General features: G+C 37.2%; 1 protein-coding gene across 1 annotated transcript; it reads left to right on the top strand.

Moving 5' to 3' along the window:
- The first annotated feature begins 1,852 nt into the window (after window positions 1-1,852).
- On the top strand, window positions 1,853-27,778 carry LOC127948422 (hemicentin-1-like). Its single transcript, XM_052544855.1, has 18 exons — window positions 1,853-1,862; window positions 1,986-2,240; window positions 8,194-8,448; window positions 8,541-8,798; window positions 13,705-13,959; window positions 14,049-14,306; window positions 14,396-14,653; window positions 19,571-19,825; window positions 19,916-20,173; window positions 22,952-23,209; window positions 23,300-23,557; window positions 23,720-23,773; window positions 24,773-24,880; window positions 24,978-25,226; window positions 25,302-25,404; window positions 25,479-25,524; window positions 25,755-25,832; window positions 25,907-27,778. Exons 1-18 carry the CDS (start codon window positions 1,853-1,855, stop codon window positions 25,952-25,954), a joined length of 3,264 nt encoding a protein of 1,087 aa, XP_052400815.1. The 3' UTR covers window positions 25,955-27,778.
- Window positions 27,779-27,993: the final 215 nt, after the last annotated feature.

Below are 27,993 nucleotides of genomic sequence, written 5' to 3' on the forward strand. Positions count from 1 at the left end.
TTTTTTTTTCACATGTTTGGGTTTTGAATAGTCCACCCCCCCCCCCCCCCCCCCAAAAAAGGGCATCGTTCTAACATTTAGAGTGAGTGAATTTTAATTTGTGCAACACATATAGAAATCTGAACTCTAGTGCTTGGATTTTAGACACACAGAGATATCAAGAACCAGCATATGAATCTCTACAAATGCTTCATGTTGCAATACATGAAAGACTCCCATAATGCACTGCAGTATGAATAATTATTTTCACCACTGTTGAGGATCATATGATAAATGGGCATGGTTAAATGACTAATCCCAAACCTGTTTTTTTTTTATTCCTTAATATTGAAGCATTATGGTCGATTTCTCTCTCTTTTGTGAAAGTGACATACAGTTAAGTATGGTGCCCCGTAATCAGAATTCATGCTCTGCATTTAAACCATCCAAAGAGCAGTGAACAGACAACAGTCCACTCTAACCAGTAAGCTACAATATCTTTTATTTAAAATTATAATCAAGAAATTTTAATCAAGATTATACAGACATCAAAAACATGAGTTATTTGCTAGATAAAGACTTGTATCAGAATTACACAAATGTTTGCTTTAAAACAATAATGCATTTGCTTAGAAACAACTTCACAGAAACTGCTTAAAGGCTCAAGACCTCCACTGAAGCAAATACTCACTACAATTATGGTGGCACAGTTTTTTTTTTTTTTTCTTCCAGTTGATTTCATCCAAGGCTGTGCTTAAAGTCAGTTGTAGCTCTTGGTTTTCTCTTTTCTTCAGTGATGTTGATTGTTAACAGCAGGTGTTCATCACTAATGCACAATCATCATTTAATTAGTTGCTTAATTATCTCATTGACTTTAACTCTTTGAGGACTTGGGATTTGACTCAAGACCAGTTTGTGACTTGGAAGGAATTACTTGTTTCCTCCTCTGCTGCTGAGTTCATGGGTGGAGCCAAAATATAGCAGAACTTTTACTCTTTGGACCCTGGATTACCCAACTCTGATAATAGGACAATTCTGCTGCATAATTTATTCATGTTGCAATGCATGCTGGGAGTTGTGTACTATGCTAGTACCCAGCATGCATTGCAGCAAGGTACATTTGATTGTCACCATTGATGAGATTCATGTGCTGATTGTTGACATTGTATATCGACTTTTTCATGCTCGTTAAAATCTTCTGATTGTTTTAATATTTCTGGTTCCCATGCTGTAGAAACACATGTTTTGTGATGTGAAAATATTAATGAAGATTACAAATCCATTAATAGATAACTGCCATCACCTGACCTCAATTCACTAGCTTTCTTTGGTGTTGCAAATGTGTTTAACAAACACACCATCACAGCAGCCAAAAAAGACAGAAGATAGAATAAGAGTTAAGAGTGCAACTAATGGAAACACTAATCACTGTTATGGTAACGCACATTAGAGTTAAACTTCTGTTCATTCTCAATAAAAACTTCCTTCTCTGCTGAGATTTCCAGAGATTTAATGTCTTCTTTTATCTTCAATTGATTTCATCTAAGGTTGTGGCTGAAGTCAGTTGTAATTCTTGTTTTTCTGTTCATCTCTTTTTCTGTTCTCTTCTTTCCTTCAGTGATTCTGCTTGTTAACAGGCTTATTAAGGCTGAAATGACTTCATATTTAATATACACATATTCTGTGGCTCAGATAAGGTCCAGTTCTGGTTAATTTCTTTACTCTTGGCTGACATGTGGCATTGCTATGGCCTGCTTGTGGCTCAAATCTGGCAAACAGGAGCAGTCCGCCCAAGGGCCATCATTCCACACTGCATGTGGGCCAGATCATCTTTCCACGGGTGCCAGATGTGGACCGGATCTGGGCCGACACAATGTTGCTATGTGGGTTATTGAGTAAATGATCTGTAACAGCAAAACATATCATTTTGGCCCTTTAGATCTTCTAAAGATAGCATGTGATTTTAACTTTATTGTGATATTTAATGAAGACTGTTTCTCTTTAAGATCCACCAAAGAACATCACAGTGTCCATCAGTCCATCTGGTGTAATAGTGGAGGGAGATTCAGTGACTCTGATCTGCAGCAGTGACTCAAACCCTCCTGCAGACATCAACTGGTTTAAAGGAAGAACGTTTGTAGGATCTGGAAGAAACTACAGCATCTCAAAGAGCAGCTCTAATCACAGTGGAGAATACAAGTGCAAGTCCATCAATGAACATGGAGTGAAATACTCTGATGCTGTGATTTTAAATGTTGCGTGTGAGTTCTTGATTGTTCAGTAACTTTGACACTGAAAACACAATACATACAATTTTGCATTGAAATATCCCAAAACTACTAGAATGGAGTTATATGTTTAGTTGACTTGAGTGCTTACATTATCCCAAAAGTTTCCAAAAATGTTCAAATCCAGGGAAATTCACAGTTTTAACCAGTTAAATGGTCCGTATATTTGTATCGCCGGTCAATGGTGTGATTTCCCTTTGTGACGAGTCCCTCGTTACTTCCACTTAGACCGGTCAGTGGGTGTGGTTGGAAGGCTCGTCAATGGAATTGTGTACACCTGTTCCTTCCCTATATAGTTTCAGCTCTGTTTGGTGTGGAGTGTGAACTCCCGGTTGTTTGGTTTTGCTTAGGCTATTTTGAGGTTATGATTAGTTTAACTCGGTTCTGTTGGATGCTTGGAGCATTCGTTTGTTTGAAGGAATCGTGTTTTGGTTTGTTGATTTCTTATTTTATGTTCTTTATTTATATTAATAAATATCTTTGTTGCAACATACCAACCTGACTATGTCCTCCTTCCCATTTGTCACGGCTTTGAGCCGGTCGTGACAAATGTGGGGGCTCGTCCTTAAATTTAAGTGATTTGTTTGCTAAAAATATTACTCAGTTTAATTTGTTGATTGATTCGTTAAATTAATATTTCTGTTTGCTCTTTTGGTAATGTTTAATATTTGGTTCTACATATTCTGGAGGATATAGTGGTTGGTTGGTTTGTTTGTTTTGTTGCTCTGCGGGAGTTCAGGTTTGGTAAGTATTGGCTACTCTTTGTATATATTTAGAGGGGAAGTTTATTATTGGATTTGCTTTTCCCTGGTTAGGTTTAGCAGGGTATCCTTAACGGGATACTCTGATCTTTTTTATTTTAGTTTATTTTTTTTTGTACGGTGAAAGCAGTCAGAGCAGTTGTCTCGGGAACACATCCGTGTTTTGTGGTAGTGACTCGTTAATCGGTTGCTATTGCAAACACTGGTTTATGGTGTATAAGAACCCACTGCAAGTAACTGTTTGAAGATTAGGGATGAGTTTATGTAGTTTTGAAGTTTAGTTAGAGGGAATTGCTTATCCAAATTCTACCCCTCAAATATGTTTGGAAAAATTAAGTAGCCAATTTGTTGTTTGACCATGGCCTCAAAAATTGGGGAGTTTATTAGTGCTCCATCTGAAAGTTTGTTGAACGCAGTTTCTTGGAATGGTAGGGTTTTATCGTTGTTTTTGTAGGAATTTTTCTACATTGGTGGTCCCCCTGACAAACTTATTGCGAGAAGGGAAACTTGTGGTAATGGGAGGTGTAGACCGTGACTCGACTTTGTGTAAATTTGATGTAGTGACTAATATGAGATTGATCCCTAGGTTTGACGAGAAATGTCGAACGCTTCTTTTTGTTGTTTGAGCGTGTGGCAGATGCAAGAAAGTGGCCTGATGAGGAACGTACACTTATGTTGCAGTCTGTTTTTACAGGCAAAGCTCAAGAAGCGTATGCATCTCTTAGTGTAGAAGATGCTAATGATTATTTGACCGTTAAGAATGCAGTGTTGAGGGCATATAAATTGGTTCCAGAGGCCTATAGGCAAAAATTTAGGTCCTGGAAAAAAGATAGCCAAACGCATGTTGAGTTTGTACATGATATTTCAGTTTACTTCAGTCGTTGGTGTACTGCTTCTGACATGAAGACGTTAGATAATTTGAAGGACTTGATGTTGCTTGAACAGTTTAAAAACTCAGTTTCACAAAGAGTAGCAACGTATATCAGTGAGAAAAAACCCGCCACCGCATATGAGGCAGCCATTATGGCAGATTTTTTTCTGATTCATAAAACCTCTTTTGGTTACAAAAAATGTAGGAGAAAGTGTTCAGAAAAAATCTTATGATCCTAGCAGGTCTTCTAAAATTGTGCGTGCTTCATCTGATCAACTACGTAGTTTTTCTGTTGGAGAGAAAGACAGAGAAAACCAGTGTAATTATTGCCGTGCGTTTGGTCACTGGAAGAATGAGTGTCCGTCTTTAAAAGCAAAAGATGTTGCTAAAGCTTTCTGAAGATGGCATTGATCACCCAGTTGGATTCTTTTTTTAGAAAGTTTAGTGCTTACCAACTAAATTATTCTGTGATTTGAGAAGGAAGCACTGGCTTTCATTTGGGCTTTGCAACACTTTGAAATTATGTGGGTTCATCTGTGGGACCTCTGGTGGTTTTTACTTATCATAACCCATTAGTTTTCCTTCATTCATTACAGAACCCTAACCAAAGGTTAATGAAGTGGTGTTTGTTTTACAGAGATACCTGTTGGATATTCGCCATATTAAAGGCACAGAGAACACAACTGCTGATGCTTTATCGCGTATTCATATAGTCTAATATTATAGGATTTGTCCTATTTCCTTGTCTTTATCTCTATTCTTTTCTTAAATTGCTTCCTAGGCGCCAGGTTGCTGGAAGGAGTTGGAGAGTTAAGACTGCTGGAGTTTTGCGATCTGGATTGAATCTTATTTTATTTTTTTTTGGACTGAAGCTTTGTGGAGTTATGATTTGTGTAAACTACTTTGTTCCTTTTTTTTAGGGGGGGTGTGTGACGAGTCCCTCGTTACTTCCACTTAGACCGGTCAGTGGGTGTGGTTGGAAGGCTCGTCAATGGAATTGTGTACACCTGTTCCTTCCCTATATAGTTTCAGCTCTGTTTGGTGTGGAGTGTGAACTCCCGGTTGTTTGGTTTTGCTTAGGCTATTTTGAGGTTATGATTAGTTTAACTCGGTTCTGTTGGATGCTTGGAGCATTCGTTTGTTTGAAGGAATCGTGTTTTGGTTTGTTGATTTCTTATTTTATGTTCTTTATTTATATTAATAAATATCTTTGTTGCAACATACCAACCTGACTATGTCCTCCTTCCCATTTGTCACGGCTTTGAGCCGGTCGTGACACCTTCTACCTTTGCTTGTTAGTAGACAATGGGGCTCAACAATAAAGAGATAGCAATAATTTTCACAATATGTTTTTCTCTCAATAGAACAATTACACGTTCACTATAATGTTTATGCACCAAAGTGGAACGAAACAGCGTTAGTGACCCACATGGAAAGACAAGATCAACCTACTCTAGAATTATAGAAAAAGGACAGCCCTGATTGTACTTCCAATTTGTAGCCTTTATTTTAATTGGTGATGCACTGTTCATGATTTTTCAAGCTGATTCACATTCTTTTAACAAGTCTACTAGCTATTTTTAAGCAATACATAAATATCTTAACATTAAATAAGTAAATAAATAAAATTTGAAAACAGAGGGCAACCACTGCATTTTAATCACAAATCAAACAAATATACTACACCAAAGACTATAGATATGCAAAGACATTTTACTTCTATTACTTAAAGGGTTAGTTCACCCAATAATCAAAATTATGTAATTAATAACTCGTTCCAAACCAGTGAGACCTCCGTTTATCTTCGGAACACAGTTTAAGATATTTTAGATTTAGTCCGAGAGCTCTCAGTCCCTCCATTGAAACTGTGTGTATGGTATACTGTCCATGTCCAGAAAGGGAAGAAAAACATCATCAAAGTAATCCATGTGACATCAGAGGGTCCGTTAGAATATTTTTAATCATCAAATATACATTTTGGTCCAAAAATAGCAAAAAACTAAGACTTTATTCAGCATTGTCTTCTCTTCCATGTCCGATGTGAGAGAGTTCAAAACAAAGCAGTTTGTGATATCTGGTTTACGAACAAATCATTCGATGTAGCCGGATCTTTTTGAACCAGTTCACCAAATAGAACTGAATCGTTTTAAATGGTACGCGTCTCTAATACCCATTAATCTACAAATGACTTAAGCTGTTAACTTTTTAATGTGGCTGACATTCCCTCTGAGTTAAAACAAACCAATATCCCAGAGTAATTCATTTACTGAAACAGTACACTGACTGAACTGCTGTGAATAGAGAATTGAAGATGAACACCGAGCCGAGCCAGATAATGAAGTGAAGTGAAGTGAGTGAAGTGACATTCAGCCAAGTACGGAGACCCATACTCAGAATTTGTGCTCTGCATTTAACCCATCCGAAATGCACACACACAGAGCAGTGAACACACACACACACACACACACACTGTGAGCACACACCCGGAGCAGTGGGCAGCCATTTATGCTGCGGCGCCCGGGGAGCAGTTGGGGGTTCGATGCCTTGCTCAAGGGCACCTAAGTCGTGGTATTGAAGGTGGAGAGAGAACTACATGCACTCCCCCCACCCACAATTCCGTCCGGCCCAAGACTAGAACTCACAACCCTTCAATTGGGAGTCTAACCCTCTAACCATTAGGCCACGACTTCCCCGAAGACTGACAAAAGACTGACTTGTTCACGAGTCAAGAACCGGTTGCATCGGTTTTCGGATCACCAGTAGTTCTTTCGGACAGTTCGATTCAATAAACTGTTTGAAGAAAACGGTTCACCGGTTCTTTTTTTTGCGCTCAACGTAATGGCATCATTGGTGATGATTGCCCTTGATTCAAGCCTTCGGTTTTCCTGGGCTCATAAAATTAGCACAGAATCAGTTCGGTTCAGACACTCTGTGTGTCGCTCTGCTTCACACTGAATCACACATGAGCAGTAATATCAGCTCCTCGGTTCTCAAATCGGACACGTCTGACAGAAACGGTTCTTGACTCGAGAACGAGTCAGTCTTTTGTTCGTTATCTGGCTCAGCTCGGTGTTAATCTTCAGTTCTCTCTTTACAGCAGTTCAGTCAGTGCACTGTTTGAGTAAATTCATTACTCCTGGATATTGGTTTGTTTTAACTCAGAGGGACGGACAGCCACATTAAAAAAGTTAACTGCTTAAGTCATTTGCGGATTAATGCGTATTGGAGACGCGAACCGTTTAAAACAATTCAGTTCGATTTGTTGAACTGGTTCAAAAAGATCCGGTTACATCGAAAGATTCATTCGCGAACCGGATATCATAAACTGCTTTGTTTTGAACTCTCACAATAGACACAGAAGAGAAGAATAAAGAATAAAGTCATATTTTTTGCTATTTTTGGACCAAAATTTATTTTTGATGCTTCAAAAAAATCTAAATTACCCTCTGTTGTCACATGGATTACTTTGATTATGTTTTTCTTACCTTTCTGGACATGGACAGTAGACCATACACACAGTTTCAATGGAGGAACTGAGAGCTCTTGAACTAATTCTAAAATATCTTAAACTGTGTTCCAAAGATAAACGGAGGTCTCACTGGTTTGGAAAGACATGAAGGTGAGTTATAAATTACATAATTTTGATTATTGGGTGAACTAACCCTTTAAGAATGGGAGAAACTGCAACACACAATGTGGTGGAATAGTCCTGCCTTCTAAATAAAATAACTAATCACTGATTGGTAAAGTTATTTCCACAGCAGCGATACAAATTTTCATTGATTACCACTGTAGCAAAGCATTGCTACATTTATAAATATATCTTTATACACAGTAACAGAAAAAGAAAATGCCATTACCATCAAAAAATTTCTGAAGACAGCATGTTCTCCTCAGTGATACATTCATGGAGAAATGACGACCACTGCTTTAAAACATGCAGGAAATAAGAAATTAATTTCCCTATTAAGATATTTTTAAAAGACAATAAAATTAGATTTTATTAAAATGAATTAAGTGCATCTAATTAAGTTTACTCATTTGGTGTAGCTTTTAATTATTATTATTATTTATATTATTATTATTATTATTAATATAAATGTTTTGAATGCTGTACCTCAGAATTGCGAAATGACCAAGACTTGCCAAACAGGTGAACAAGTTCTGACCGAAGGAGAGATGTCTGCCTTTAAACTTGTTTGTAATAATGATCTGACATTTATTTAGATCTTCTAAAGATAGCATGTGATGTTAACTTTATTGTGATATTTAATGAAGACTGTTTCTCTTTAAGATCCACCAAAGAACGTCTCAGTGTCCATCAGTCCATCTGGTGTAATAGTGGAGGGAGATTCAGTGACTCTGAGCTGCAGCAGTGATTCAAACCCACCTGCAGAAATCAGCTGGTTTAAAGGAGGAACGTTTGTAGGATCTGGAAGAATCTACAACATCTCAAACATCAGATCTGATCACAGTGGAGAATACAAGTGCAAGTCCAGAAATAAACATGGAGAGAAAGACTCTGATGCTTTGATGCTGAATGTGACGTGTAAGTGAACACTGGTGCAAGATCTAAGAACAGATCCTCTAGTTCCAGTGTATTTTCACTGTCAATAAAACATTTTTTTTTTTCTATTTTAGATGCTCCAAGAAATGCTGTGGTGTCCATCATCAGTCCATCTGGTGTAATAGTGGAGGGAGATTCAGTGACTCTGATCTGCAGCAGTGACTCAAACCCACCTGCAGAAATCAGCTGGTTTAAAGGAAGAATGATAGTAGGATCTGGAAGAATCTACAACATCTCAAATATTAGGTCTAATCAAAGTAAAGAATACTCATGCAAGTCCAGAAATAAACATGGCGAGAAAGAGTCTGATACAGTGATGCTGAATGTGACATGTAAGTGAACACTGGTGCAAGATCTGAGAATAGATCCTCTAATTCCAGTTAGTGATGTGCAACAGCGATATATTACTTTTTTCTGATTGGTTATGGCAGGATTTTGGGCAGCACCCTGAGCTGTGATTGGTTAGCTTCCCACTTGATGCCTCAAAAGACTTGAGAAGAGAGAGAATCATTGCATCGAAGTCACATAGTGATAGCTGGCTTCCCCTTGAGAAGAATGATGAAAATACAGTTCAGTGCAAGCTGTGCAGCGCCAAGCTGCCACACAAATCTATAAGTACAATGTGCTACCATTTAACATTCGTACATAAAATGTCTGGCAATAACAGAGCAGCAACTCAGATCAGCATTGAATTATTTACTGTAACAAGATCTAAACGTAACGCAGGCAGAACTGAGAAGATGACACAGGTAATCGTTGAAATGGTGTTAAAAGATTTGCTGCCAATTAGTTTTGTCGACAGAGAAGGATTTAAAGTTGTCCTTTACTGTGATGGAAGGTAAATGAGAATCAGTTTACAAAGCTACACTGTAAAACCTGACAAGAAACTTAACTCAAACAGTTTGAGTAAACAGATTGCCTCAATCTAAACCATGTAAGTTTTAAAACTTTGCAGTTAAGTAATTAAGTGATTAACTAAGTGATGATTGAGAATTAGTGATGAACAGCTGCTGTTAACAAACAGAATCACTGAAGAAAAGAGAAACACAAGGGCTGCGTTCAGCCCAGACAAAACGTTGCACAATGTTTTTTAAACAGAAACGGTGATGCGTTGAACACATAGACAGTAAAAGAAATGGACACAGCGACCCCATTGGAACTCAATTGAGACAAATGAAGCACGTTTTCAGCGTTTTTTAGCACTTCCGTTTCTGACGCGCAGACTCAAACTAAGCTTGACGACGTCAGCAACCTGTCTGACAGATGTAAATCTTCTAGTAGCTGTGCGTGCAAACTGCCATCGTTAATCTTGCAGAGACGGCGAGCTTGAGCGGGGAGTTCTTTGTCGTGAGTGAGCAGGAGTAAGTATTCTGATTAATTATTTTGTATAGTATTTTAAAATGTAACGCCAGTACGCCATATTAAGTTAATTACCTGCGAGCTTCTCCACCTGTCTGTACGGTAATGCAACAGAGAGTCGAGTGGTTATGACGCAATCATTAGCCTATTTTTTACAAAAACTGTTTATACAGGGCCATAATGTAACATAGAAGGTAATGGAGCCCTTTATACATTTGACGTGTATCTTTAGAAATAAATAATGGACAAACAGAGTCTTTAAACGCCTGAGATGTAAAGTTATTCGCTGTCAAAGTGACGCCAAAATGAATGGGAGTCAATGGGAATGCTAACGCAAGTGAAGTTCTGCTAAAAGATGGCAGCCCCCACCCGACTTCAACTTCCGGTCGAGTTCCTTGCCCCTTGGTTGAACACACTGTTCGGATGACGCAAGAGTTGCAACTATGGCAGCTGAGAAGGCCATTCTTTGTGTTCTTTGTGAAGAATTTTGGCAGCCATCTATTTAGCCTCACATACTGACTTTATTTGTAGTTCATACGGTTTTAATACCCTGTATTTTCTTTCTCATTTTTAGGAAAAGCACATAATTACCATTGTTTAGTTCTATACCAAATGTACTACACTTGCATTGAAGCTAAAAATCTAAACAACTACATCATTATGTTGATAACCTATATTTTTACAATAAAACTTACGACACACGTCTTCTAATATCCTCAGTTGTTGCGTATAACAAGCTGCAACGAACACATTTGTACATTTTCCTTGAAGCCACTGTGCGAGTTCACTTTAATACCGCGTGCTTTATATACATGTTGCTGCTGATTGGACTGCAGTTCTGACACACCCACCAAACAAGACAAAACGCATCTCAAACCCCGTTGCACACCGCTTTCCAGGAAACATGATGTTCAACCTGCAAACCGTAGCAAACGTTGCGCACCGTTTTGAACTTAAACATGACCAAGAACTATTTGTCACGGTTGCTAAACCGTGATCTCGGGGTGTTTGCACTTTGTGGTGAAGTTTGTGTTTCGCGTCTGCACTGATTAGATTGTGGGCGTCTCCGCTAATTGTCATCAGCAACAGCTGTCACTCATTATTCATCCCCTATATATTGGCTTGTCTCACGTCTTTTGTTTGTGAAAACGTTGTTTAATGTTGTGTACCCTGTTCGTCTGGCTCTCAGTGTTGTCTGCATTGGATGTCTGTGGTTTCCCAGAACCTCATCCACTCTACGCACTTCCACTCAGCTACAAACACTTACCTTTGGCTCTATTCCCTGCAGTTCCTGTGCCATCCTCTCCTACACTGTAAAAAGTGTTTCCCTATATTTATTCAGTAAAATTGTGTCAAAATTTTACAAGCAATATTATTAATTAAATTTAAAACATTTTAATTAAGTAGAAATAATCATTCAAAATGAGTAGAATGACATGAAAAAACTAAAAATGTTGATTTCATTGGACAAAAAAACAAACAAAAAAACACTATGCTAAAGAATACTATGTTATGCATGCCAGGCCAGTAGTTGGCAATCATGAAACACCCTTCGAAAACATTATATGCATGCACATGACATCAGCCTTTTTACAAATTCACATTTTTGTTGCTTACATAGATATGATAAAGGCATCATGTTCAAAAGGTTGTAATGCCCCCAAAACAGTTATTGAAGACACCTAAAGTTCACAACCCGAATCACTGAATTAAAAATAATAATAATTTGCTTACCATTGTAGTGGTCAGTGTTTGCTTTAGTTGGACTCTTGACCCTTAAACTTTTAAACAGATTTTTTTTGGTTGCTAGTTGTGATACAGCAGCTAGATAAGCCAAGAATGAAATGTGACCAGGTGGTGTTATGTTTTTACATCATCATTTGGTCTGGGTTGGGTGTGTCTTATCAATAACATGTGTTCTGTGATTGAACAATATAAGCTCTGGTGTTATCAGCATTATCAGAGAAATTCTTAGAAGCACCTCTGATTAAAACCTTGTTAAAAAAGAAAAGTGTTTTCATTTAGACACACAGACATCAAGAATCAACCTGAGAACCTCAACAATGGTGACCATCAAAAAGCATGTTGCACTGCATTCTGGGTGCCACCAATCAAAACTCATTTTATGGCTCCCATCATGCTTTGCAGCATGAATAAATAATGAGCAACAATTCTATAGTAGCTTTTTTTGTGATTCTTACAGTTCGTCTGAATATGCTCTTTGTCACCATTCTTGAGATTCATACGCTGGTTCTTGATGTGACTGTGTGTCAAAAGAAAGTCCCCCTTTCTCTGTTTTAAACAGAATTCTCAAACTCTGGTTTACACTGAAAATTCCGCTTTTTTTTTCTTTTTTGTTGAGTCACAGGGCTGCCATAATGAATGTTATCTTGTCTCAGAGATCAGACTCTGAATGAGTTCAGATATTCAGGAAGAACAAAGATTATGTAGTAGCATGACCAACACTACCTGATCATCTTTATTCTTAGTTATAACTGAGTTATAACAGCAATGCAAAATGTAACATTAAAACCTCAAGGGTCAAGAACACAACTAAAGCAAACACTGACCACTATAATGGTAACCAACAATTTACCCTTTGATTCTGTTTGTGAACTTTAGGTGTCTTCTATAACTCTGTTTGGGGGGCCTTAAGACACAGCCTTTTGAACATGATGCCTGTACCATATCTATGTAAGCAACAAAAATGTTAATTTGTAAAAAGGCTGATGTCATGTGCATGCATATAATGTTTCATGATCGCCAACTACTGGCCTGGCATGCATAACATAGTATTCTTTAGCATAGTGTTTTTTTGTTTGTTAGTTTTTTGTCCAATGAAATCAATATTTTTATGTAAATTTTAATTTATTTTTTCATGTTATTCTACTAATTTTTTATGATTATTTATACTTAATTAAAATGTTTTAAATTTAATTAATAATATTGCTTGTAAAATTTTGACACAATTTTACTGAATAAATATAGGGAAACCCTTTTTACAGTGTACTGCCTTCGAACTGCTATCAACCGGATTCCTCACCTTCTCACCACCAGCTCGGAGTATCGTCTTCTCAGCCTCATTGTTCCCTTGTGTTTATTCATTTTCATTAAAACTGTTAACTCGCGTTTGTTTCCAGTCTTTCTTTCACCCCACCGTCACACTACTACAACTGACTTTAAAATTATTCTTCACCTCAGGCAGCTATTTCTTTCTAGATGCTTCTTTATTAATAACGTTGCTTCTTCATAATCATAATCTTACATGTCCTAATCACGTGTTCATGTTTTCATAGACAGGTTTTCATGTCAGATTTTTATTTTTAACCTTAATTTTCATAAAAATCTTCAGATTTTTTGAGTAGTATGAGTAGTATGAAGTTGCAGACTCGTAGCCTGCTGCATCTACAGTCCCGCACCCAGAGTCCCGCGTATTGAGACCCCTTGTAACCCGATCTCATTGAAATTCGTACATATTTTAGGAGGTGGATAATTCATATGACCACACTCGTACAAATTCATATGATTTTTGCCAAATTGTATGTATTTTACGAGTTGAACAATTCATATTAATTTGTACGAATGACCTACACCTGACATCGTGGTTTAGACAAATCGTATAAAATTGTACGAGTGAAAGTGAGTTTGTAAAAATTATCAATCTCGAAAAATGAGGGGACTGAGAATGCGGGACACTGGGTGCTGGACTGTAGATGCAGCAGGCTCAGGCTCCGAGTCTGCAACTTCAGAATATTGGATTTTTTTATTATATCCACAAACCTATCGAAGATCGAAATGAGAATTTCCCAAAATGTCCATTCCTTTTTCCAGTATGTTATATCACTGTCAATAAAACATTTATTTTTTATTTTATTTTAGATGCTCCAAGAAATGTAATGGTGTCCATCAGTCCATCTGGTGAAATAGTGGAGGGAGATTCAGTGACTCTGAGCTGCAGCAGTGATTCAAACCCTCCTGCAGAAATCAGCTGGTTTAAAGAAGGAACGTTTGTAGGATCTGGAAGAATCTACAACATCTCAAACATCAGATCTAATAACAGTGGGGAATACAAGTGCAAGTCCAAAAATAAACATGGAGAGAAAGACTCTAAAACGGTGATGCTGAATGTGACGTGTAAGTGAACACTGGTGCAAGATCTAAGAACAGATCCTCTAGTTCCAGTGTTTTCTCACTGTCGATAAAATATTTTTAATTTTTTTTAGATGCTCCAAGAAATGCTGTGGTGTCCATCATCAGTCCATCTGGTGTAATAGTGGAGGGAGATTCAGTGACTCTGATCTGCAGCAGTGATTCAAACCCTCCTCCAGAAATCAGCTGGTTTAAAGAAAGAACGTTTGTAGGATCTGGAAGAATCTACAACATCTCAAACATCAGATCTAATAACAGTGGGGAATACAAGTGCAAGTCCAAAAATAAACATGGAGAGAAAGACTCTAAAACGGTGATGCTGAATGTGACGTGTAAGTGAACACTGGTGCAAGATCTAAGAACAGATCCTCTAGTTCCAGTGTTTTCTCACTGTCGATAAAATATTTTTAATTTTTTTTAGATGCTCCAAGAAATGCTGTGGTGTCCATCATCAGTCCATCTGGTGTAATAGTGGAGGGAGATTCAGTGACTCTGATCTGCAGCAGTGACTCAAACCCACCTGCAGAAATCAGCTGGTTTAAAGGAAGAATGATAGTAGGATCTGGAAGAATCTACAACATCTCAAATATTAGGTCTAATCAAAGTAAAGAATACTCATGCAAGTCCAGAAATAAACATGGCGAGAAAGAGTCTGATACAGTGATGCTGAATGTGACATGTAAGTGAACACTGGTGCAAGATCTGAGAATAGATCCTCTAATTCCAGTTAGTGATGTGCAACAGCGATATAGTACTTTTTTCTGATTGGTTATGGCAGGATTTTGGGCAGCACCCTGAGCTGTGATTGGTTAGCTTCCCACTTGATGCCTCAAAAGACTTGAGAAGAGAGAGAATCATTGCATCGAAGTCACATAGTGATAGCTGGCTTCCCCTTGAGAAGAATGATGAAAATACAGTTCAGTGCAAGCTGTGCAGCGCCAAGCTGCCACACAAATCTATAAGTACAATGTGCTACCATTTAACATTCGTACATAAAATGTCTGGCAATAACAGAGCAGCAACTCAGATCAGCATTGAATTATTTACTGTAACAAGATCTAAACGTAACGCAGGCAGAACTGAGAAGATGACACAGGTAATCGTTGAAATGGTGTTAAAAGATTTGCTGCCAATTAGTTTTGTCGACAGAGAAGGATTTAAAGTTGTCCTTTACTGTGATGGAAGGTAAATGAGAATCAGTTTACAAAGCTACACTGTAAAACCTGACAAGAAACTTAACTCAAACAGTTTGAGTAAACAGATTGCCTCAATCTAAACCATGTAAGTTTTAAAACTTTGCAGTTAAGTAATTAAGTGATTAACTAAGTGATGATTTAGAATTAGTGATGAACAGCTGCTGTTAACAAACAGAATCACTGAAGAAAAGAGAAACACAAGGGCTGCGTTCAGCCCAGACAAAACGTTGCACAATGTTTTTTAAACAGAAACGGTGATGCGTTGAACACATAGACAGTAAAAGAAATGGACACAGCGACCCCATTGGAACTCAATTGAGACAAATGAAGCACGTTTTCAGCTATTTTTAGCACTTCCGTTTCTGACGCGCAGACTCAAACGAAGCTTGACGATGTCAGCAACCTGTCTGACAGATGTAAATCTTCTAGTAGCTGTGCGTGCAAACTGCCATCGTTAATCTTGCAGAGACGGCGAGCTTGAGCGGGGAGTTCTTTGTCGTGAGTGAGCAGGAGTAAGTATTCTGATTAATTATTTTGTATAGTATTTTAAAATGTAACGCCAGTACGCCATATTAAGTTAATTACCTGCGAGCTTCTCCTCCTGTCTGTACGGTAATGCGACAGAGAGTCGAGTGGTTATGACGCAATCGTGAGCCTATTTTTTACAAAAACTGTTTATACGGGGCCATAATGTAACATAGAAGGTAATGGAGCCCTTTATACATTATCGTGTATCTTTAGAAATAAATAATGGACAAACAGAGTCTTTAAACGCCTCAGATGTAAAGTTATTCGCTGTCAAAGTGACGCCAAAATGAATGGGAGTCAATGGGAATGCTAACGCAAGTGAAGTTCTGCTAAAAGATGGCAGCCCCCACCCGACTTCAACTTCCGGTCGAGTTCCTTGCCCCTTGGTTGAACACACTGTTCGGATGACGCAAGAGTTGCAACTATGGCAGCTGAGAAGGCCATTCTTTGTGTTCTTTGTGAAGAATTTTGGCAGCCATCTATTTAGCCTCACATACTGACTTTATTTGTAGTTCATACGGTTTTAATACCCTGTATTTTCTTTCTCATTTTTAGGAAAAGCACATAATTACCATTGTTTAGTTCTATACCAAATGTACTACACTTGCATTGAAGCTAAAAATCTAAACAACTACATCATTATGTTGATAACCTATATTTTTACAATAAAACTTATGACACACGTCTTCTAATATCCTCAGTTGTTGCGTATAACAAGCTGCAACGAACACATTTGTACATTTTCCTTGAAGCCACTGTGCGAGTTCACTTTAATACCGCGTGCTTTATATACATGTTGCTGCTGATTGGACTGCAGTTCTGACACACCCACCAAACAAGACAAAACGCATCTCAAACCCCGTTGCACACCGCTTTCCAGGAAACATGATGTTCAACCTGCAAACCGTAGCAAACGTTGCGCACCGTTTTGAACTTAAACATGACCAAGAACTACTTGTCACGGTTGCTAAACCGTGATCTCGGGGTGTTTGCACTTTGTGGTGAAGTTTGTGTTTCGCGTCTGCACTGATTAGATTGTGGGCGTCTCCGCTAATTGTCATCAGCAACAGCTGTCACTCATTATTCATCCCCTATATATTGGCTTGTCTCACGTCTTTTGTTTGTGAAAACGTTGTTTAATGTTGTGTACCCTGTTCGTCTGGCTCTCAGTGTTGTCTGCATTGGATGTCTGTGGTTTCCCAGAACCTCATCCACTCTACGCACTTCCACTCAGCTACAAACACTTACCTTTGGCTCTATTCCCTGCAGTTCCTGTGCCATCCTCTCCTACACTGTAAAAAGTGTTTCCCTATATTTATTCAGTAAAATTGTGTCAAAATTTTACAAGCAATATTATTAATTAAATTTAAAACATTTTAATTAAGTAGAAATAATCATTAAAAATGAGTAGAATAACGTGAAAAAAATAAAAATGTTGATTTCATTGGACAAAAAAACAAACAAAAAAACACTATGCTAAAGAATACTATGTTATGCATGCCAGGCCAGTAGTTGGCAATCATGAAACACCCTTCGAAAACATTATATGCATGCACATGACATCAGCCTTTTTACAAATTCACATTTTTGTTGCTTACATATATATGATAAAGGCATCATGTTCAAAAGGTTGTAATGCCCCCAAAACAGTTATTGAAGACACCTAAAGTTCACAACCCGAATCACTGAATTAAAAATAATAATAATTTGCTTACCATTGTAGTGGTCAGTGTTTGCTTTAGTTGGACTCTTGACCCTTAAACTTTTAAACAGATTTTTTTTGGTTGCTAGTTGTGATACAGCAGCTAGATAAGCCAAGAATGAAATGTGACCAGGTGGTGTTATGTTTTTACATCATCATTTGGTCTGAGTTGGGTGTGTCTTATCAATAACATGTGTTCTGTGATTGAACAATATAAGCTCTGGTGTTATCAGCATTATCAGAGAAATTCTTAGAAGCACCTCTGATTAAAACCTTGTTAAAAAAGAAAAGTGTTTTCATTTAGACACACAGACATCAAGAATCAACCTGAGAACCTCAACAATGGTGACCATCAAAAAGCATGTTGCACTGCATTCTGGGTGCCACCAATCAAAACTCATTTTATGGCTCCCATCATGCTTTGCAGCATGAATAAATAATGAGCAACAATTCTATAGTAGCTTGTTTTGTGATTCTTACAGTTCGTCTGAATATGCTCTTTGTCACCATTCTTGAGATTCATACGCTGGTTCTTGATGTGACTGTGTGTCAAAAGAAAGTTCCCCTTTCTCTGTTTTAAACAGAATTCTCAAACTCTGGTTTACACTGAAAATTCCGCTTTTTTTTTCTTTTTTGTTGAGTCACAGGGCTGCCATAATGAATGTTATCTTGTCTCAGAGATCAGACTCTGAATGAGTTCAGATATTCAGGAAGAACAAAGATTATGTAATAGCATGACCAACACTACCTGATCATCTTTATTCTTAGTTTGTTTAGCTGTTATAACTGAATTATAACAGCAATGCAAAATGTAACATTAAAACCTCAAGGGTCAAGAACACAACTAAAGCAAACACTGACCACTATAATGGTAACCAACAATTTACCCTTTGATTCTGTTTGTGAACTTTAGGTGTCTTCTATAACTCTGTTTGGGGGGCCTTAAGACACAGCCTTTTGAACATGATGCCTGTATCATATCTATGTAAGCAACAAAAATGTTAATTTGTAAAAAGGCTGATGTCATGTGCATGCATATAATGTTTCATGATCGCCAACTACTGGCCTGGCATGCATAACATAGTATTCTTTAGCATAGTGTTTTTTTGTTTGTTTGTTTTTTGTCCAATGAAATCAATATTTTTATGTAAATTTTAATTTATTTTTTCATGTTATTCTACTAATTTTTTATGATTATTTCTACTTAATTAAAATGTTTTAAATTTAATTAATAATATTGCTTGTAAAATTTTGACACAATTTTGCTGAATAAATATAGGGAAACCCTTTTTACAGTGTACTGCCTTCGAACTGCTATCAACCGGATTCCTCACCTTCTCACCACCAGCTCGGAGTATCGTCTTCTCAGCCTCATTGTTCCCTTGTGTTTATTCATTTTTATTAAAACTGTTAACTCGCGTTTGTTTCCAGTCTTTCCTTCACCCCACCGTCACACTACTACAACTGACTTTAAAATTATTCTTCACCTCAGGCAGCTATTTCTTTCTAGATGCTTCTTTATTAATAACGTTGCTTCTTCATAATCATAATCTTACATGTCCTAATCACGTGTTCATGTTTTCATAGACAGGTTTTCATGTCAGATTTTTATTTTTAACCTTAATTTTCATAAAAATCTTCAGATTTTTTGAGTAGTATGAGTAGTATGAAGTTGCAGACTCGTAGCCTGCTGCATCTACAGTCCCGCACCCAGAGTCCCGCGTATTGAGACCCCTTGTAACCCGATCTCATTGAAATTCGTACATATTTTAGGAGGTGGATAATTCATATGACCACACTCGTACAAATTCATATGATTTTTGCCAAATTGTATGTATTTTACGAGTTGAACAATTCATATTAATTTGTACGAATGACCTACACCTGACATCGTGGTTTAGACAAATCGTATAAAATTGTACGAGTGAAAGTGAGGTTGTAAAAATTATCAATCTCGAAAAATGAGGGGACTGAGAATGCGGGACACTGGGTGCTGGACTGTAGATGCAGCAGGCTCAGGCTCCGAGTCTGCAACTTCAGAATATTGGATTTTTTTATTATATCCACAAACCTATCGAAGATCGAAATGAGAATTTCCCAAAATGTCCATTCCTTTTTCCAGTATGTTATATCACCGTCAATAAAACATTTATTTTTTATTTTATTTTAGATGCTCCAAGAAATGTAATGGTGTCCATCAGTCCATCTGGTGAAATAGTGGAGGGAGATTCAGTGACTCTGAGCTGCAGCAGTGATTCAAACCCTCCTGCAGAAATCATCTGGTTTAAAGAAGGAACGTTTGTAGGATCTGGAAGAATCTACAACATCTCAAACATCAGATCTAATAACAGTGGGGAATACAAGTGCAAGTCCAAAAATAAACATGGAGAGAAAGACTCTAAAACGGTGATGCTGAATGTGACGTGTAAGTGAACACTGGTGCAAGATCTAAGAACAGATCCTCTAGTTCCAGTGTTTTCTCACTGTCGATAAAATATATATATATTTTTTTTAGATGCTCCAAGAAATGCTGTGGTGTCCATCATCAGTCCATCTGGTGTAATAGTGGAGGGAGATTCAGTGACTCTGATCTGCAGCAGTGACTCAAACCCACCTCCAGAAATCAGCTGGTTTAAAGGAAGAATGATAGTAGGATCTGGAAGAATCTACAACATCTCAAATATTAGGTCTAATAAAAGTAAAGAATACTCATGCAAGTCTAGAAATAAACATGGCGAGAAAGAGTCTGATACAGTGATGCTGAATGTGACATGTAAGTGAACACTGGTGCAAGATCTGAGAATAGATCCTCTAATTCCAGTTAGTGATGTGCAACAGCGATATAGTACTTTTTTCTGATTGGTTATGGCAGGATTTTGGGCAGCACCCTGAGCTGTGATTGGTTAGCTTCCCACTTGATGCCTCAAAAGACTTGAGAAGAGAGAGAATCATTGCATCGAAGTCACATAGTGATAGCTGGCTTCCCCTTGAGAAGAATGATGAAAATACAGTTCAGTGCAAGCTGTGCAGCGCCAAGCTGCCACACAAATCTATAAGTACAATGTGCTACCATTTAACATTCGTACATAAAATTTCTGGCAATAACAGAGCAGCAACTCAGATCAGCATTGAATTATTTACTGTAACAAGATCTAAACGTAACGCAGGCAGAACTGAGAAGATGACACAGCTAATCGTTGAAATGGTGTTAAAAGATTTGCTGCCAATTAGTTTTGTCGACAGAGAAGGATTTAAAGTTGTCCTTTACTGTGATGGAAGGTAAATGAGAATCAGTTTACAAAGCTACACTGTAAAACCTGACAAGAAACTTAACTCAAACAGTTTGAGTAAACAGATTGCCTCAATCTAAACCATGTAAGTTTTAAAACTTTGCAGTTAAGTAATTAAGTGATTAACTAAGTGCTGATTGAGAATTAGTGATGAACAGCTGCTGCTAACAAACAGAATCACTGAAGAAAAGAGAAACACAAGAACTACTAGCTATTTTGTTCTAGATGCTTCTTTATTAAGAACGTTGCTTCTTCATAATCATAATCTTACATGTCCTAATCAAGTGTTCAAGTTTTCATAGACAGGTTTTCATGTCAGATTTTTATTTTTAACATTAATTTTCATAAAAATCTTCAGATTTTTTGAGTAGTATGAAGTTGCAGACTCGGAGCCTGCTGCATCTACAGTCCCGCACCCAGAGTCCCGCGTATTGAGACCCCTTGTTACTAGTGATGGGAAGATGAAGACTCATGAAACTTTAAGCTTTTCAGCAAACTGGTTCACAAAGGGGTTAATTTCTGGAAACTTAATTTGCTCATAATACCACCTGGTGGCCAACAAGTGTAAAAACAAGCAGATATATTACAGACAGAGGTGTAAAGTCCAGGGGTCAGAAAGTAGAAGTCCTGCCATATTTTTGTTCCACCCATGAACTCAGCAGCTGATTTCACCAGAGGAGGAACCGAGTCATTCCTTTCAAGTCACAAACTAGTCTCAAGTTAAATCCCAAGTCCTCAAAGAGTTAAAGTTAGTGAGATAATTAGGTGACTAATTAAATGATGATTGTGCATTAATGATTAACACCTGCTGATATTAAGAATTACAGAGGATCGGATGATTTATTGGTTAAAATGATGCCACCATCATGGGGATCAGTGTTTGCTTTAGTTGGGCTCTTGACCCTTTTAATAATTCAAAGTAATTTGCTTTTTAAACACTTGCGGTTGTGTTACATAGTAAATATTAACACATTGTTGAATTAAAAGCTTGAAATAGTGAATTAAATTGCCCTTTAATCATGTAAAACATTTAAGTGTCCTTCATGAGGGTGTCTCTATTTGGTTTGTTAAATGAAGTTCAGCTATTACTGAACTACAACAAAATTCCTATTAAACAAATATTATTGTAATGCTTAAATATTTTTTTTTTGGGGGGGGGGGGGCTCAGGATTTTAGACATGAGCACTTATCATATGATCCTCAACAGTGGTTACAATAATTATTCATGCTACAGTGCATGATGGGAGTTTTTTTTTACTATGGTGTTACCCAGCATGCACTTCAGCTTGAAGCATTTTTGTTGGTTGTCACCATTGTTGAGATTCATATGCTGGGTCATGATGTCTGTGCGACTTATTAGAACAAGGTTTCAAAAATGTATATGCATTACATTTCAAATTAATTATCAATATTAAACCAACAGTTCATGTGCACGTGGCAGTTCCACAATGTAGGTTATTTAAAAACTGAACATATGTGAAATGAAATAATTGTTTTTGGGAAATAAACAGGCTGTTGCCTAATAATTACTTCATCATGTAAAAGCAGCTAGTAATAGTTTTCTGCACTGATTGCACTGCTTTATAACAGCACATGTATTTTTGCAGAGAAATATCTAACACAAGAAGCCAAAGATCAAGAGCCCAACTGAAGCAAACACTGATCTCCATGATGGTGGCATCATTTTAACCAATAAAACATCAGCATCTGATCCTCTGTAACGCACAATAATGGCAGGTGTTCATCACTAATGCACAATCATCATTTAATTAGTCTCTTAATTATCTCATTGACTTTAACTATTTGATGTCTTGGGATTTGACTAGACTAGTTTATGACTTGAAAGGAATGACTTGGTTCCTCCTCTGGTGAAATCAGCTGCTGAGTTCATGGGTGGAACAAAAATATGGCAGGACTTCTACTTTCTGACCCCTGGACTTTACACCTCTGTCTGTAATATATCTGCTTGTTTTTACACTTGTTGGCCACCAGGTGGTATTGTGAGCAAATTAAGTTTCCAGAAATTAACCCCTTTGTGAACCAGTTTGCTGAAAAGCTTAAAGCTTCATGAGTCTTCATCTTCCCATCACTACTTGCAACCCGATCTCATGGAAATTCGTACCCCCCCCCCCCCCCCCCCCCCCCACCCCCGATTAATCATTTTGGAAACCTATTGATGATCAAAATGAGAGTTTCCGAAAATGCCCATCCTTTGTTCCAGTATCACCGTCAATAAAACATTTTTTTCTTTTTTTTTTTAGATGCTCCAAGAAATTTAATGGTGTCCATCATCAGTCCATCTGGTGTAATAGTGGAGGGAGATTCAGTGACTCTGAGCTGCAGCAGTGATTCAAACCCACCTGCAGAAATGAGCTGGTTTAAAGGAGGAACATTTGTAGGATCTGGAAGAATCTACAACATCTCAAACATCAGCTCTGATCACAGCGGAGAATACAAGTGCAAGTCCAGCAATAAACATGGAGAGAAATACTCTGATGCTTTGATGCTGAATGTGACGTGTAAGTGAACACTGGTGCAAGATCTAAGAACAGATCCTCTAGTTCCAGTGTATTTTCACTGTCAATAAACCTTTTTTTTTTCTATTTTAGATGCTCCAAGAAATTTAATGGTGTCCATCATCAGTCCATCTGGTGTAATAGTGGAGGGAGATCCAGTGACTCTGATCTGCAGCAGTGATTCAAACCCTCCTGCAGAAATCAGCTGGTTTAAAAGAGGAACGTTTGTAGGATCTGGAAGAATCTACAACATCTCAAACATCAGCTCTGATCACAGCGGAGAATACAAGTGCAAGTCCAGCAATAAACACGGAGAGAAAGACTCTGATACAGTGACTTTAAATGTCATGTGTAAGTTAATTATAGTTCAGTAACTTTAATTTAAAGTACTCTAAACATAGTATGTATTGTCAAAATTATTGTTATATATATATATATATATATATATATATATATATATATATATATATATAATTGTTGTTGATATTTAAATAAATGTATTTCCTCTTTTAGATGCAACAAAGGCCACATCAATGTCCATCAGTTCACCTGCAGAGATACAAACAGGTGGGTGGGGGGGGGGGGGGGGTGGGGGGGGGTTGACTAGGACTGCATGATTAATCCAAATTAAATTGCAATAGCAATTAGGCAAAAGCTATGATTGTCAAGCACATTTTATCAGGGAGGCACAGTTCTGTGATCTGTAGGAAATCTCCATCCGAAGGAGATTTTTGCCTAATCATGAGTGCGATTTTACTTTGATTAAGCCAAAGATAAGTGTGTAACATAGGAAGTGTGCTGATATAATTATGCGGTTTTCCTTTAACAAAGTGCAGTGCTCTAACAACAGCAATCACTGTTACACATCACCATTTCTCCACATATTATCAGAGCATTACTGCATAAACTATATGCTCTTCCCCTCACTGACATCTTAATGCAGGGGTCTCAAAAACACAGTCCTGGAGGACCAGTTTCCTTGCTTGCTTGTTTCCTTGCTTGAACTTGCTTCAACAAGCCTAACTGGAAGTTCCTAGTATGCCTAGAAAGACCTTGATTACCTGGTTCAGGTTTGTTTATTTTTGGTTGGAGCTAAACTCTGGAGTTTTGAGACCCCTATCTTATTAATGTGAACACAAAATAACATACACATTTACCGGTATTAGATTGCTCTTGCAATAAATCAGCATATACATGAATAAAGCTAGCACGGATGAATTAGCATATTCACATAATGTTACAAAACAGATCTCTCGATAATAAGGAGAATAACGGACATCAGAACTCAGTACTCACTCTAATAAGATGCACAGAAGCACAATTTACTTCCAATCTGAGGATTGTAACAGCATTAATACTCCAGCGGATGTGCTTATGACAAACTGTTATCTGCAGCAACTGATGCAATATGTGGTTCTTTCCCTGCTAAACTGCTTTTCTTCCAAACACATGCGATCTACATTATTTCATAATAAAAGTCCCTGAATGCGGGTTAACCCTTACTATATTCTCAATCGTTTTTTGCACCATCACTGTTGATGAGACATTTCATTCTTTCTGTTTTAGATGCTCCAAAAAATATAATGGTGTCCACCAGTCCAATAGTGGAGGGAGAATCAGTGACTCATAAACATGTAGAGAAATACTCTAATGCAGTGCCTTTAAATGTCATGTGTGAGTTTATTATAAATCATAGTATTCTGATTCTTGTTTTTTTTTTTATTACCAATTTTAACAGGACATGTCAATAAATAATTTGATTAATTTTTAGACCCTCCAAAAAATGTCTCAGTGTACATAAATGGATCAGGTGAAACAGTGGAAGGAGATTCAGTGACTCTGATCTGCAGCAGTGAATCAAACCCTCCTGCTCTGAACTTCAGCTGGTTTCAGGAGAATCAAAGCTCCTCTGTTGGATCTGGACAGAGTTTCAGTGCACTACAGAGTGGACGCTTCTACTGTGAAGCTCACAATCAACATGGATCTCAGAGATCAGATGCTGTTACTGTCACTGTTAAAGGTTCGGAAGAGCAAACCTGTATAACTTTCTTCAGTTTGGACAGTTAGTCTTAGCTGATACATTTCTCTCTTTCAGAGCATCACGGATCCCGTTGGCATGAAGTTTTTGGGATCACAGTGGAATGTGGAGTATCATTCATCATTGTTACCATCACTATCATTATCATCATGTTCATAATGTGAGAACCACAAATGCCTATGATATTAGCAAATACATTTGTCTATATACTGATAATCTCTGTCATTATTACAGAAAGAAACTAAGGAGTTTTAAATATGAATACATCACAATGACACAGGTAAATCATCCAGATAACTTTAATGAAGCATAAAAACAGTCATTCATCTGTTATGTGTTTCAAGCTGATGGGAAACTAGTCAAAGTCTTTATCAACACAAGCCAATAAAACGATTCATGAACTGATATTACTGTCTCTTTAAACAAAGGTTGACTTAAGATATATATAGTGCCGAACATTTTGCTTATTTCACCGGTTTACTGGTGTAAGTCCTCTTTCTCTTACTCTAGATCTCTGAATCCAGTGAAGACACATACAGACTTCTTGAGCTCCAGTCCACGACCTCTGATCTGTATGGCACACTCACAGTAAGTGAAGTGTAAAAGTCAGACAATCATGATCACATGATCACATGACTGATCTCTTACTCTCTTTCCCACAGACCCTTCATCCCAGACCTCTTGAAGGCTCATGTACAACAGCTTTATAATGAAATCGATTAACTTAATTTAGTCTGTCTTCATGTTATTGACTGTTCAGATCAACAGGAAGATGCTGCTTGTAAGAGGTGGAGCACAAAGTGTTAATACTGAGCTCTGTGGGCAGAGCCACTTATGACTGAGGGGGATCACTGAGTTTCTTCAGTTTTTTATTTCTTTATGGTTTCAGGAGCATTATTCAGAGGTGGGTAATCCAGGCACCAAAGAGTAAAAGTCTTGCCATATTTTTGCTCCACCCATTAACTCAGCAGATGATTTCACCAGAGGAGGAACCAAGTCATTCTTTCCAAATCAAATTTTCTTCTAAGCAATTGCATTAATGTTTTACAGTAAACATTTGTGCACTGCTGATACAAATCTTGATTTAGCAGATAACATGCTTTTGATGCCTGAATGATCTTGATTTTAATTTCTTGATTTTACTTTTAAATAAAATAATTCATGGCTTAGTGATTAGAGAGAACTGCTGTCTCTTGGGTTAAATGCAGAGTACGAATTCTGAGTTTGGGTCACCATACTTAACTGTATGTCACTTTCACAAAAAAGAGAAAAATCTCATTAAATAAATGCCACCATAATGCTTCAATATTAAAAAAATTATATATAAAAAAAACACAGTTTGGGATTAGTCATTTAACCATGACCATTTATCATATGATCCTCAACAGTGGTGAAAATAATTATTCATACTGCAGTTCATTATGGGAGTCTTTCATGTATTGCACATGAAGCATTTTGTTGATTGTCACCATTGTAGATATTCATATGCTGGTTCTTGACATCTGTGTGTGTCTAAAAAGCAAGCACTGGAGTTTAGATTTATTTATGTGTTACAAAAATTTAAAATTAACTTCCTGTAAGTATTAGAACAATGTTCTTTTTGTGCATGCTGTAGCTACACTGGGATTATTCAAAACCTAAATATGTAAAAAAAAATAAAAACACTATTTGAGATATATTAAAACAGCTCATTGTGACTATATGTTCTGCCTATATCATTGGTGTCTCTTCTCCCCAACATCACATGCAGAGCTACAAAGAGAGATCTGACAAAACACCTTAAGGGTCAAGAGCACAACTAAACCAAACACTGATCTCCATGATGGTGACATCATTTTAACCAATAAAACATCAACATCTGATCCTCTGTAATTCTCAATAACAGCAGGTGTTAATCATTAATGCACAATCACCATTTAATTAGTCACTTAATTATCTCATTAACTTTAACTTTTTGAGGACTTGGGATTTAACTCAAGACTAGTTTGTGACTTGGAAGGAATGACTTGGTTTCTCCTCTGATGATATCAGCTGCTGACTTTATGGGTGGAGCAAAAATATGGCAGGACTTTTACTCTTTGGCCCCTGGATTACCCACCTCTGGCATTATTTAACAATGAAATTAAAACAATGTAAAAAGCAGGTGGATCATTATTTTGTATGAATATTAATGTTGTGGGATACAAGCTCTTTGGTTTCTCATTATACAGCATTATGCATTTAAGTCATATTTGATCATTTTATCCTGAAATACTGAAGAAAATTAATATTATGCACCTTCACAATGGACAGTGTATCATTATATGGCTTCAAAGTGCTCAATATTATCAGTTTATGTTATATTTTATGCAACTTTACCTTTAAGGGAGTCAGTTTTATTTTGATCGTCTTGTATGGGTTTGTTTAAACACTCAAACTACCATCAGAGGGCACCATCACCTGCTCCTGACATCAACACTGTTGTGCATCAGCTGTAAATCACAACTGCATGTTCTACAAATATTTAGATCATAAAATTTATATTTTAAAAAACAGTCTTGCGGTAAGGTTGTTTTTATTTTATTTTCGTTTTGTTTTGTGTTTTTTTTTTTTTTTTTTTTTTTCAGAGAATGATGTGTTATATGGCTAATACAACTGGTGGGATGTTTTATTCTAATTTAAGATTTGTGTTATACAAATGACATTTGTGTGTGCATGTATATTGGTTAGGCTTCATGATGTGATTTATACAAAGAGATAAATGGGTGTT

Source organism: Carassius gibelio, chromosome B1 (assembly GCF_023724105.1).
Source record: "Carassius gibelio isolate Cgi1373 ecotype wild population from Czech Republic chromosome B1, carGib1.2-hapl.c, whole genome shotgun sequence".
Classification (NCBI taxonomy): Eukaryota; Metazoa; Chordata; class Actinopteri; order Cypriniformes; family Cyprinidae; genus Carassius; species Carassius gibelio.

What these genes read in the sequence shown, in the direction of transcription:
- LOC127948422 (XM_052544855.1), top strand. An exon ending in AGTGATGCTGAATGTGACAT is followed by an intron (nt 20,174 to 22,951) that starts GTAAGTGAACAC and finishes TTTTTTTTTTAG; the next exon opens with ATGCTCCAAGAAATTTAATG. An exon ending in AGTGACTTTAAATGTCATGT is followed by an intron (nt 23,558 to 23,719) that starts GTAAGTTAATTA and finishes TTCCTCTTTTAG; the next exon opens with ATGCAACAAAGGCCACATCA.